The 13672-nt window shown below is 37.4% G+C and overlaps 1 protein-coding gene across 1 annotated transcript; it reads right to left on the bottom strand.

Annotated features, from left to right (window-relative positions):
* Positions 1 to 359: 359 nt before the first annotated feature.
* On the bottom strand, positions 360 to 5941 carry LOC141608712 (factor of DNA methylation 1-like). The gene is made up of 8 exons (XM_074428058.1): positions 5792 to 5941; positions 4504 to 5390; positions 3972 to 4153; positions 3292 to 3381; positions 2917 to 3204; positions 1370 to 1585; positions 1010 to 1272; positions 360 to 649 (listed from the first exon to the last, which is right to left on the bottom strand). The coding sequence occupies exons 2-7, from the start codon at positions 5381 to 5383 to the stop codon at positions 1045 to 1047; spliced, it is 1884 nt and encodes a 627-aa protein (XP_074284159.1). The 5' UTR covers positions 5384 to 5390; positions 5792 to 5941; the 3' UTR covers positions 360 to 649; positions 1010 to 1044.
* Positions 5942 to 13672: the final 7731 nt, after the last annotated feature.

The following is a 13672-nucleotide window of genomic DNA, read 5'->3' as shown; positions in this document are numbered from 1 at the left end:
CCAACTGTTCAATTTGATAGTTTCTGCTATTCATATAAACTTCAACTATACAGTCCTCAGCACTATCCAGTTTAATAAATTCCGCTGCAAACCTGCGATTCTATTTCTTATGAAATCGTATCATATGGATTCCGCTACCAATTCGCATCAGTTAAGAAGGTAATTAGAGAAGATTGATTTGTGGACATTCATTGAGATCTAATCTCACTCATCCATTTCCTTCATCCAAAGACCCTAAGAAGAACTTAGGGACTCAATACTCTATATAAAATTATATATATAGTTATCAAAAAAAAATTAATAAACCAACAGTAACAAAGGAAAAGGAAAAAAATGCAGAGAGCAGTGGCAAGATGAAGTGTCTCAAAGTGACTAATAATATCCAGATCACCATATAATTACTACAGTAAATACCAGAGCCTTCAGAGGTACGTACTTGATAAATTAAAAAACCAACAGTAACAATAAAGATAATAATTGTCTGCCATTTAATTAGTCAGGCTAAACAAATGTTGTATCACTCAGCTTGGGTGGAGCGTAGGTGAAAATTAGCAGACTGATACACATGTGATGACTTAAGATCTCCTGGCCATAAACCAGAGGTGCTGGAACTCCGGAAGGTTGAACATAGAAGAGAATCCCAATGACCCTGTGAAAGAAAAATTCAAGAACCATATTCACATCTCCATGAAAATGAAGGCAGTAAAAGATCAAGTTAGTCTCCCAAAGTTTACTAACAGCGAACTACGATAAAGATTCACGAAAGATGTTCGGCAGGGACTGCTGACGAATAAGGAGAAAACACATTAAGTTATTAAACCATGCAAGACCAGGCAAGTGGGTCGTATTTTTGTAGAGTCAATTCAGGACGGCCATTCTGGTGGGTAAGTAAATTGACTCACAAGTTACAAGCTCAGTAAGCAAACGTAGCCTGTTTTCCGGACATTATATATAGTCTTCTCAAGAAGCTCCAATAGGAGCAAGAGCATAAGACACAACAGATTCTTACCTCACAAGACTCCATAGTCCTTTCACATCGTAACTTCACCTCTTGCGCTTCAGACTCTTCAAATTCTTGAAAATGTAGCTCACAACTTCTTTCACAGTGGCCTTCCGTCCCTCCTTGTAGTTCCAGAGCTCGTTTACCACATATCTTCCACTAGGGTTATATTCATTAAGCTCTAGAAGCGCAGTTGTAACTGCATTATATACATCATCTCCCCATTCTTCCTTGAGCTTCTTCAACTTTTCATCTTCTCCGTCAATTATTTCCTAAATCATGAAAGCACAAATTGTAATGAAAACTTCAAACTATTTCAATTTTTATTCGCCGCGAAACTTATTCTAATAAAAGCAATGAAATTCACACCTCAGTTCTCCCTTCAATATGAATAATTCTGTAAGGATGCCACATAGGATCTTTCAGATTTTCCTGCCACAGGGAGCATCCTTCACTTGCCTTGATCATGGCCTCATCATCAGAAAACTTATTCTTGCACACAGTGACAAAAGCTTTTTCATCGATTTCCCCCATGCGTTTGATCCCAATATTGGTCCGGCTACTTTGGAGAATCTCTAAGAGCCCCTAGATATAAACACAGAAAAGTGACCAAGTAAAGCATAGATTAGGCCACAAAAATCGTGCACAACACTAAAACTACTATTAAATCCATGTGAAACATTTGACATTATAATATGCAGCTACTAGCGCAGCAAGAAGAATAATAATAATTTAGTCATCTCAAATGTTTGAAAGAGTACCCAATAACATAAAAATGGATTAGATCTGGACAAAAACTCATATTGGAGCTTTGTATGTGTACAACCCGCCTTTTATAATGTTATATACCACATACTATAAAAGACTTCATTACTTGGTTGCACAAATAAATCGGTCTTACACAAAACCAATGGTTAGATGTAAGATGATAGTTGAACTTGGCCAACCAAACCAAAATCTTTTGTTGAACACAAATTCTAATTTGTGACGTGTCACAAGCTTGTTACGGAGGAAATGTGACCATCTTATGGTAAAAAGTAGCTACTATCTGATAAATAAGGTTTGTGAATGATTACTTTTTATCATAAAATGGTCACATTTTCCCCGTCACAAGAGAGACCAACTGTTTGTTTGATTTTTTGATTTTTTTTTTTTTTAGAAGGTAAGGAAACTAGGTTGACCATAAAAATCAACCTATACCATCCTTGCGGATGAGAAAGGTAAACGAAATTCAAAGAACTTTCGTTTACCACGGAGAACCATAAAATAAAAGGGTACAAAGAAGGAGACTCTCATCGAGAAAGTCCGTTACTTTAAAACCCTAAAAAAGAATTAAAAAATAAATTCATTACTGTTAGATATAAGCTTAGAAGTAATCTTACAAAACGGTAAACAACACAAAAGGGGAACAAAGAGACCCCAAAAAATCAGATTTGTTTATAAATAAAAAATGATTAAAAACTTCAATACACATTCATCAAAAAGATAAACTATATATTCTGAAAAAATCAACAATGACTTCAATTTAATCGATAAATATTGCTATTAAATCCTTGATTTAAACCTTCTTTAACTAAGACATGACTTAAAAATGCTCTCCTAGGCTAAATTGGAGAGCAAATTAAAGTCCCAATCTTTAAAAGAAGAAAATCAAGAAAAAAGGCTGAAATTTGTTCCAAAAAATACTTGATAAGAGACTAGGATCTACCTAATCTTGAAAGAGGAGGAAGATGACTATGAAGAACGGAGATTATAGAATAGGGGATGAAGAAGAGCGTGGGGAGGAGGCTTCTACACCCATTTCTTAAGTCTAGGATTGTACTGTTTGTTGAAAAATTTCTGCTCTGTGAATGCTCTACATGACTAATATGGATAATAATGTAAATACTTGCAGAACAAAAGTGATATAGACATACAGCAATTAACACTTTCCGGGCTTCCTGCAGTTCGTCGTTGCTCTGCCTTTCTTTAGTGACCAAAGTTTGGTTCATGGATTCCAAATGGTTCATATCATCAATCTTTACTTCCAGCTCATCTGTCAGCTCCTTCATCTTTCTTTGGATTGCATCATCATCATCATCTCCAAGATGTCTCATCACTTCTAGCTTTCCCCTTAGCTCTTCAATTTCTAATTGCAACTTTTGCCTGGCATCTAGTTCCTTCTCTAGCTGCAGAATCTTCTTTAAAGCCTCCTCCTTCTCCCTCTGCACATTTCAGTTTTAAACGGGGTGAACTAAGTTATGATTTGAGCATCTTTATGAGTCTATGTAGCAGGTCTGGTCAACAATTACCTTTTGTTCTTCGACAAGCCTTAAAACATTTTCATCTGCTCTCTTTTGCTCCATGGAAGCCATTTGCAGTGAGTTATTCCGTTCCTCATTCTAAAGAAACAAGTCATAACAAGGTGAGCTGTTTTAATAAAGAAAACCAATTGAGAAGAGTGAGAAAAAGGTCTACAACAGGAAACAGTAGATCAGTCTCAACAAGCATATCACACGTTCAGCAGTAAGTGAAATGGACAGCAACCACCAGAAAATGCATCTCTATTCCCTGGCATATTCCACTTAGTCAGAATCCACAAACAATATTAATTTTAAAGACATGCATGCTAATCATATAAACAACCTTGCGAGTTAGAGGCGTATTGGTGACCGCGAAAGGACCGTCGTTTGCTAGAAAACTTAAAACAAAAAATGGCAATAGCGACGACAGTTCTACTCTGCAAACTAAGACTTGACCACAAAGATGACAATAGAGTATGATACTCACACCCAGCAATTAGCATTAATCTCAGAATTTAACTTCAAAAAAACATCAAATAACCACAAGAAAGTGTTCATGAGGCATGAACTCGTCCAACAGCTTACTAAGACTAAACTATACTACTTTCGAAAATATAGCAGAGCAGATCATGCCAAGGAAAAATAACAATATGCGAGTTACTAATTGTGAATTGCATGCGAATAATAACCTGCTGCTTCTCCTCCTCGAGTTTCAGTCGCTCGCGCTCAGTCAGCACCTCCCGTTTGCTTAATTCTCTAGCTCGCCGGTCAAGCTCCCTTTTCTTTGACTCCAAATCATGGTTCATCTTCTCTTGCTCATCTAAGATACTCCGAACATGATCACGAGCAAGACGCTGCATCTTCCGGGTTTCTGTTGAGAATATTTCGTGGTAAAAACAATCAGGTCTTCTGCACTAATATTTAATACCAGAACTTTTAAAAGTTGTATACTCCCGCCACATCCCTCTCCACTCTTAAAGATAGAGAAACAGTTCAGAAGTAAAGTAAATAGTCTTCATCCTAAACATTTACGTACTGATAATTTCGCCTAACTTCTTAACCCAAGTTGAATAGTAAGATCCACTGCTCGCATAGGTAAACTAATAGCAATAATACAGTTACCTAATAGTAGTTTTAATTGATGCATTGAAAACGTGATAGCAGGTCAGTATATCCATGAATCAACATCTGAAAAAAAAAAATCTGGATAAAACTATTGACCTTCATAAAATGCCTGGTGCAGCCTGTCTTTGTCTTCAAGCATTCTACTCAAAGACATAGTTTTCTCATTGACTTTGGCATGCATTTCATCCAAATTCTGATTTCTCAGGTCAATTTCATTGGCCAAGTTGACAACAATAATTTCTTTATCCTGTTTAGCTTCTTGAACAATATCTGAAAAAGTTTTCAGTTTCCTGTTGTTGCGCAAATAGTGTCCAATCTGCCCTTGAGCATGATAATCGTCATCACGAGCAACCCATCCATAAATACCTGAGTCAAGATTACCTTGGTCTTCAAGGTATTCCTTCTTGCCACGCCTCCCAGCTTGAAAAGACTTGTCGAATTCTCCGGCATTCCAGTACCCAGGGACACCTTCATCAAAGTGTACCAAAGCATAGGGAGTTGTTCCAGGTTCTTGGTTATCAAAAACTTCAACTCCCAATGGCTTATGCTTGGAGAAAGTCTTCATCCAGAATTCAGTGCCGGCCTTGGTATCACTCACAATATTGACAACGATTCCTATCCACGGCCAGCAGTAGAGCACCTCAGACTCATTTGATGGAGGATTGGGATCAGGAGGTCGACAAGATTCAGTGTTAAAACTGAGGTCAACCTCAATATATTTTGCCAAAGCTAGATGAATGGCCTTTTGCTTGGCACTTCTACGGACTGCACCTTTGGCAACACCTGACGCATGCTGGTATAGATCTTTGATGCCATACTCCTGCTTCTTCTTACCAGCACAAAATGGACAACGAAGAGTACCATTAACATTCCTGACTTTATGCTTCCCAGTCTGTAAGTCTTGATAGGGTTTCACCATGTACTCCTCGATTTCAGAATCACTGATGCCAGATTCCTCATCTGAATTACTCTCCATGATGATCCTTCAAAATCGAAATGCAAGGGATGCATATTACATAAACCAAAATTAAAAAATAACAAAATGTAGATTAAGAAACAGCATGCAAACATAAATTTCTCCGTTTCAATCATTTGTTTACACATAATTGTGGGAGGGAGAGAGTCGTAATTAGGAAAAACCTAGAAACAACAAATGCGAAAACATAGCGACATCAATTAAACATTAAGTGACTAATTAATCTGAAATTAAAGCAATTAAAGTAGATATGCAAGAGAAAGAGAAGTTAAATAAGAACATTTTGAATTAGGTTTACAGGGAAAAATGAGAGTGATTATTATTGAAAAGAGTAGTTGAAAGAAGTTAAACAGTCGAAGATGAAGAGAAAGGAAAATGTGAGACTGGCAAATGGATGGCCAAATTCACCTGAGACCGGTCAGATGCGGCGGAGCGCGGCAGCAGATCACACCTAGCGAGACACACACACCCACTCACTCCTCACTCCTCACTCCTCACTCCTAACTTGTCAAATCAAATTTATTACGGACTGATTTCTGCTACGGTTCAATTCACTACATCTTTTATATATATATACTAGGTTTGGTAACGTATTGCTCTTCCACATACGCATTTTACTCTTTTACATATTCAGTTATTCACATACGCATTTTATTCTTTTACATACGCATTTTACCTCTTTTGACTAGGGGTGAGCAAATTTAGGTCCGGACCGAAAAAATGGACCGGACCGGACCATTTGGTCTGGACCAAACCCGGACCGAATTATTTTGGTCCGGTCCTCGGTCTTTATTTTTTCAAGGTTTGGTCTTCGGTCTGGTTTGGTCCAAGACCGATTAATTTAGGTCCGGACCGAATGGACCAAATTTCATGTTTTTATTGACGCAACATTAAAGTATTATGTATCAAATTAATATTTTATCTTCAAAAGACATTATAAATTAGTATTGTCAATGATTTTCATAAAAAAGAGTCGTCTAATTATTTAAATGCATTTTATTTAGCGGAATTAAAATGTAATTATCGTATTCGAAATAGTGAAAAACTAATTTTAGGTCCATTTCGGTCTAAGACCGGACCAGACCAAATATTTCGGGTTTGGTCCGGTCCAAAACCGAAAATTTTAGGTCCGGTCTTCGGTCCACTAAATTTTTATTTTTGGTCTTCGGTCCGGTCTTGGACCGATTCTCAGCCCTACTTTTGACCCTTTCATTTTCACAATCAATTTTCCATCCTCACCTTTTCCTTTTATACATTAACAAAAAAAATACTTGCCACCAATAACTCCACCACGACTTACCACCAATTCTAGTCTTCCACACTCTCAAAACACCCCTACCCAACTGCCCCCAACTCCGGCTACCACTACCGGTTGCAGGTCTGTTTACCGGTTGCCATCTTCGACCGTCAATCGTCGAAAAGCCTACGTGTATGAACATAGCACCACCTGTGCACAAGAATTAAAACTCATCCACTTACGTCTCGCCGGCGAACACCCCCACTCTCCGTCTGAGGCCTTGTATGTCGCGTCGCCTGACAAATTAACCACCCCTTACCCATAATAAACTTGAAAACCTCAAATTGTTAAACAGAATTATAGTAAAAAAGAGAAAATTTATTCAAAATTATTAATGATGATTATATAAACATGTTTTACTCCTATTATCTAATTATAATTCATAATAAAAAATCTTATCTGATAGGAGTTGCTTTAATATCGATTGAGAGGCAGTGTACGAATTTTTTTGGTTTTTAAAACCTAGGGTTTGCAAATTAAAGCATGAAAAAAAGTGTTCTATTGACTAAAATAAGTATACAAGGATACGCTATATAGGATAATGGTGAATTTGGTGATTTATAATTGCATATTTTAGAAGTAATTTGATTATAGTTTTTTCTTTTTTTTTTCGAAAAAGAAAGCCCGGAGGCTTACTGCATTGAGATTAAATCAAAAGCAACAGAACTGTTCGCAATCGGAGGTAACTCATCCGACCACACAAACCGACCAACTACTTTAGGAGAAATGTGAGCTAAAGCATGCACGACACTATTGTTCGTACGACCAGTATATGACCAAGAAATAGAAACAAAAGCAGAACGTAAAGCTAAAATATCATCTAAGACTAAAGAAAAAACGCTTCTTCCTGTGGAGTCCTTTTTTAATGCTTCAATTACAGTGAGGCAATCACTCTCCAGGATGACCTTCTCGTGGCCTCTTCTCGTCGCTTCCTTGACACCTTCTAGAACTGCAGCTGCTTCCGCTAAAAGGGGGTCCCAATCCTGCACCAAAACCGATGTAACGCCCCACAGGACCCTTCCCTGCTCATCTCGACACACCGCTCCCAGGCTCACCCCATGCCCCTCCTTGGCACCCGCATCCACGTTCACCTTCACACATCCATCCCTCGGTGCACACCACCCCGCACACACAGCCAAGCCCCCTCTCCCCGGTCCTTTCTCCCTTCTCCTCTCCCGTATAAACCCACCACCTTCTATCTCCTCCACCACATCCCTGGCCCGTCGAACCACCTCTCTATAATCCACCGCCATCGAGTCAAAAACGACTTTGTTTCGATGTTCCCATAATGCCCAGCACCTCACCATAAACGCGGCCTGTTCACGCTCCAACAAGACCCTCCACTTCGCTTCCACCCAGTCACGAACACTCCCTCCATCCACTACCTCTTCCTCGGCGAGACCAAGATCCTCCCAAACCCATTTAGTAAAGACACAATCACAAAATAAATGACGACTCGACTCAAAAGTAGAGTTACATAAAGGGCAAAAATCACACTCGCCTCGAACTCGAGCCGCAATGTTCGCTTTCGTTGCCAAAGCTTCGCTGCACAGCTGCCAAAAGAAGAGCTTCACTCGGGGCCAAACCGGGACTTTCCAAAGCCTGCTCCACAACCATTTTTCACGATCCCAACTCGAGGCACCCCCCACTTCCAACTCCTCCTGCTCCCCCGCTAACCGTCTATAAGCCGACCTCACAGTATATTCCCCATCTTTTTCAGCTACCCAATACCAAGTGTCACTAGGTCTATTGGAACTAAGGCGAATATTGCCAATTCGCTCGCGCTCAAAGGCTAAAAACAAAGTATCCAGCAAACCATCGTTCCAGCCGTCCCCATTTGGAGAAAAAAGATCAGCCACTACCATATCTTCTCGCCCCTGAGCTGGAGGAGAAATAACCCGACCCAGCTGCGTCCCTGGGACCCACGCATCCTGCCAAACTTTGGTTGTTAACCCATCTCCAATCCTACGACGCCACCCACCTCGCAACACCTCTCGCGCTTCTACAATCCCTCTCCACACATAGCTCGGGTAATTTCCTAATTCCGCCGACATCACATCCCCACCTGAGTAGTATCGAGCTCTCATAAGCCGTGCCCACAACCCCTTTGTCTCCGTCATAAGACGCCAGACCTGCTTACCAATTAGAGCCATATTGAAGAGGTGAAAATCACGAAAGCCAACCCCACCGCGCCCTTTAGACCGGCATAGTTTTCTCCACGACACCCAACATATACCACGTTTACCTTCCTCATGCCCCCACCAAAACTTGGATATCATTCCTCGAAGCTCATCGCAAAAATTAACGGAAATTTTAAAAATACTCATAACATAGGTAGGAAGTGAATTGGCAATAGCCTTTATAAGAACCTCTTTACCCGCTCTAGACAAGATTTTCCCGCTGAGCCGCTTGCTTAGCTTATCCCGAAGAATATCCGTGAGCACCTTCTTCGACCTTCCAACAACCGTGGGTAGCCCCAGATACCGCTCCTGCTCCGCCACTTCCACAATGCCCAATCTAGTAGCGAGACTGTTACGCTTCTGTATCCGTACCCCTTTGCTAAAAGAGACAATTATAGTTTGATAAAGGAGAAGAGACACAATTTGGGGTTTTTGTGAAGAGAAGGGAATAGTACGGAAAATTTATGGAAAAAAAGTATGTGAAAGAGTAAAATGCGTATGTGAAAGAGCAATACCCTAAATTTTATTTTCTATGAAATATGATACACTAAATTTAGTTAACACATACATTTACAATTTATATCTTGATGAGATGTAAAAATCATCAACAAATTATAAGACACGTTCACAACTCCCGCGGTTAATATTATTACTTTCAGTACATCCCTTGTTAATACTATTTCTTTGGTTGCTGTTGTTTGTTTAACTACCCCTACTATTTTTACGGTTAACCCGTTAGTTTTGTCAAACTCATATATTTAAATAAAATTAATATTTTCTTAAAATCGAATTGTTAGTTAATTTTTCATACTCACTCTGTTGTTCATATGTTACTTTCATTACATGTGTTGTGACTACTATCACTTTCACTTCTCCCGCCGTCATTATTTTTTTCACTACTCCCACATTTATTATTGTTAATTTCACTACTCCCACTGCTATTATTGTTACTTTTACTACTCACAATGTATCGATTAGCTTACCAATCGATTCAACAAATATAATATTATTAGATTTATATATTTAAATAAATCTGAAATATTAAATTAGAATATTATTAAAGAGCAATCATTATTTTTTACTAATTAAATTATAAATTTAATGAATTATGAAATATTATATTTTTTGGAAATCTAAATTTATTTATTTACCTTTTAATTGTTTCCAAAATATAACATATTTATATTATATTTGTGTATGTTAAATAACTAACATCGTTATACTAATTAAAATCATAAGTGGGGCATGTTTATTTTAAGAAAACTTACCATATTCTGGTATTCTCTAAATTTATATTTCAACCAAAACTATATAATATTTACATTGAAGTCCCTTGTCCAGGTCTAACACACAGTGCTATGATTTAAAACTATATAGTATAATTACATTAAAGTCCTTTGGTTTCTGGAATTAATATATAGTATTGATATATTACATATATGCATTAAATCAAATCGAAACAATTATATAATATTATATATTATGGAATCTAACTTGAACTATTTATAACCTACTTATATTATATTTTTGTATGTTAAATAATTAACATCTCTATACATCTAATAAACTATAAAGTTTAATAAAATTGCATAGATTTTAAATTTAATATATAATTTTATGATGATAATAATTAATAGCATAAGTGTACATGTTTATACTAATTTATTATTTTATTGTAAGGAAATTGACCATTTTCTAGTCTTCTATAAATATTTAGGAAAATTACCAAGCATCGTCTTTCTTTTAGTCTCCTTGAAATTGAACATCTTACTTAATTATTTTATTTTAAAAAAATTGACCATCTTAATTAATTATTTTATATTAAGGAAATTGACCATGTTTTAGTCTCTTACAAATGTTTAGGAAAATTACCAAGCTTCTATATAATTTAATTTTAACCCAAACTATATAATATTTGCATTGAGATCCCTTAATCGGGTTCATCACACGGTGCTAGTGATTTAAAACTATATAGTATAATTAATTTGTATAACTTTCTTTAATTACATGGAAGCCCCTTGGTTTCTGGATTTAATATATAATATTGATTGATTACATTGAAGTCCCTTGGTCAGGTCCATCACACCGTGCCATGATTAAAAACTATATATATATATATATATATATATATATATATATATATATATATATATATATATATATATATATATATATATATATATATATATATAGAGAGAGAGAGAGAGAGAGAGAGAGAGAGAGAGAAATAGAATCATATGAGTTGGGTCATTATTGGTGAGTTACCCCTCTAAATCTGGACCACTCATCTAATCTAAGATGATGGCTGAGATTTAATGTTGATCAACACATAAGAACCCCCCTTTTCCCTCAACCTCATTCAATCTTACATATATCACTCTCTTATCTCTCTACTCTCTTATGAAGGAAAACCCAAAAACATCAACAAATCTCTCATAAACTGCTACACTCCATCTTCAACATCGTCATTCTAATTTGTCGTCCATCAACATGATTCCTTCGTTTTTGCTTTTCTAATCTGATTTCGTTTTACTTAATGTAAGTTATTCATTCTCTTTTTTTACATGATTGTGTCGTTGAGGGACTATTTGGCGAGATTATAATCGTCGATTATGTTTTTTTCTGTCAAATTTATCTATATGTTCTTTTGATTTGGATTTCTGTATTTGTTAATTATTTGTTGAAGCTAATACCTAACTATATCAATTTCGAAAATTAATTAAATACTCGACTATTATGAGTGGAATACTTGAATATGAACATTAAAATAATACTTAAATATGAGGGTTGAGAATTGAAATACTTGAATATGAGAATTAAAATAACCACATATTATTTAAGAGCAGGTATTCTCGTTTTTTTGGTACATTATTATTTCTGAGATAGTTAGTTATTGTATTAGTTCAGTTATTCCAATGCATTAGTCGGATTATTGTATTTCATTTTTCTTAGTTACTCCATCCTGACAAACTATGTTTTTGTTTCTCTAGAATACCCAGTTATTTTATAGTGTTTTTATGGTTATTTCAATACTTATAGGTGGTTATTGTATTTCAGTTCCATAGTTATTTTCAACTTACGCCTTTTTTTGTTTTTATTTCTTTTAATGAGCTTTCGTTTTCTGCTGGTTCAGCCCTCATCAATAGACAAGACATGATTTTCGTCGAGAAGAAATATTGGCGGAAGAATGGTGAAAACACCGGAAAGACATGGTTCTCGTCGGGAAGAAATACTTTTAGACGTGTTGTAGCAGGAGCCACAGGCCAGGTCACCTCACATCCACAAGTAAGGCCAGGGCAACATCACACCAGTCTCAGGAACCAGTCAAGCTGAGCCAAGTTTAGTGGTCAATAAGTATGTGTACAAGCCCAACCACCAGCTGCCACCATGGCCAGCTGGTTGGCCACTGAATTAGGCTCAGAAAAGTCCTAGGTGTCCAAGGGTAAATCACAATGCCAGTCCCAGAAACTTAAGCTGGACAGAGATGCAGCAAATGACAAAAAGCAAAAACAGTCTTTCCATTTTTGGCTAAACAATGAGGAAAAAGCAATCAAAGAACTTTTGTCTTGTCTCACCATTTACCAGGTGCAACCTAGAGCCAATTTTAATGCCAAGGACCCAATCATTTCGTCCTCAAGTGCCTACATTCAACAGAATAGCCAGCAATGCAGCAAAGGACCACAACCTGTCACTGTCATCTGTATTTCTCTTTTGTTTTCATTCCAGTTTACAATTAAGAGCTTTTAAACCGTTGTAATATTGAATTTGGACTCTTATCAGCATGTGAGGAAGGATCCTGACCCTTGGATGTAGCTTCCTTTCAAGTTTGTAACCTAAAAAGGCCTATATAAGAACCTTGATCAGACTGTTGTAACACATCTGATTTATGAATAAAACCTAAGAATTTTATCAAATTTAAATCTCTTAATCTTGTGCTTAGTCTGTAGATTAGAGTCAGGCTTGATAACAACCTGTGCTTAGACTGTGGTTGTTGATTAAGTACCTGTTAGTAGAGTCTAAACTTTCCTGTGCTGAGTCTGTGGTTTGTTTGTGTGGACATGGGCCACGTCTCGGTCCGTGGATTTGGGGGTCCACCTACCGGTCCGTAGTCATGGGCCACCTGCACGCCAGGCCGATCTAGTGGACATGCAACGGTCTTTTGAAAGCCACGCTCGGCGGCGTAAAAATGCTTTCAACCGGATCGTTTTAGATCGGTCGGTTTCGTCTCGGTAAGGGTCTCGAAACGATTAGAGATTTTCAGAGTCGCCACCAAGCATTTGTGGGATGCTTGGACCCGTTCGAATTCCACTTTATACCTCGGTCAAATCGAAGCACAAAGCAGCGTTTGACATAGGTACTAAAGATAAGGAAATCGTCCCTCTTTAGCATCCTATCTCTAGAATGACTCTAAACGCCCGGATAAGGTCGTCCACTATCCAAAGTTTCGAGTAAGAGGTGAAGGTACGTATTGGGAAGCCCTTTAATCAGACACCCAATCCCGCCGCCATGTAGCGCTCTCTACCGATCGATCTTGGTTGGTTGAATGCAAAAGTTGATAAAACGGTTTAAATGCATGAATGCGCATCCAATAATTTAAACCTAACATGTGAGAGCTTTCTAGGTCGGTTGATTTAATCCAAGTATCAAGTATAAGATGTCGAGTTGGATTTACGGTTGATTTGCATACAAGACGGAAATTAAACATCCATTTACCGTATTAGGTTTATGGTGCATAACGTGTTCCATTTGTCTTAGTAGGGCATTTTGCAAATATTATTTTGAATAATCAACTATTCATCTGATCCGTCCTAT

The sequence above is a fragment of the Silene latifolia genome, chromosome 1 (assembly GCF_048544455.1).
Source record: "Silene latifolia isolate original U9 population chromosome 1, ASM4854445v1, whole genome shotgun sequence".
Taxonomy (NCBI): Eukaryota; Viridiplantae; Streptophyta; class Magnoliopsida; order Caryophyllales; family Caryophyllaceae; genus Silene; species Silene latifolia.
Note: the sequence above shows the minus strand (reverse complement) of the source record. Positions and strands in the feature narration are given on the sequence as shown.

Bases quoted from the DNA above. Each gene is read 5' to 3' on its own strand.
- LOC141608712 (XM_074428058.1), bottom strand. From the start codon at position 5,383: ATGGAGAGTAATTCAGATGAGGAATCTGGCATCAGTGATTCTGAAATC. The intron at 3,205-3,291 runs GTAATTGTTGAC...TGAAATGTGCAG, and splicing joins GGCTTGTCGAAGAACAAAAG to AGGGAGAAGGAGGAGGCTTT. The intron at 1,586-2,916 runs GTATGTCTATAT...GTTTATATCTAG, and splicing joins CCCGGAAAGTGTTAATTGCT to GGGCTCTTAGAGATTCTCCA.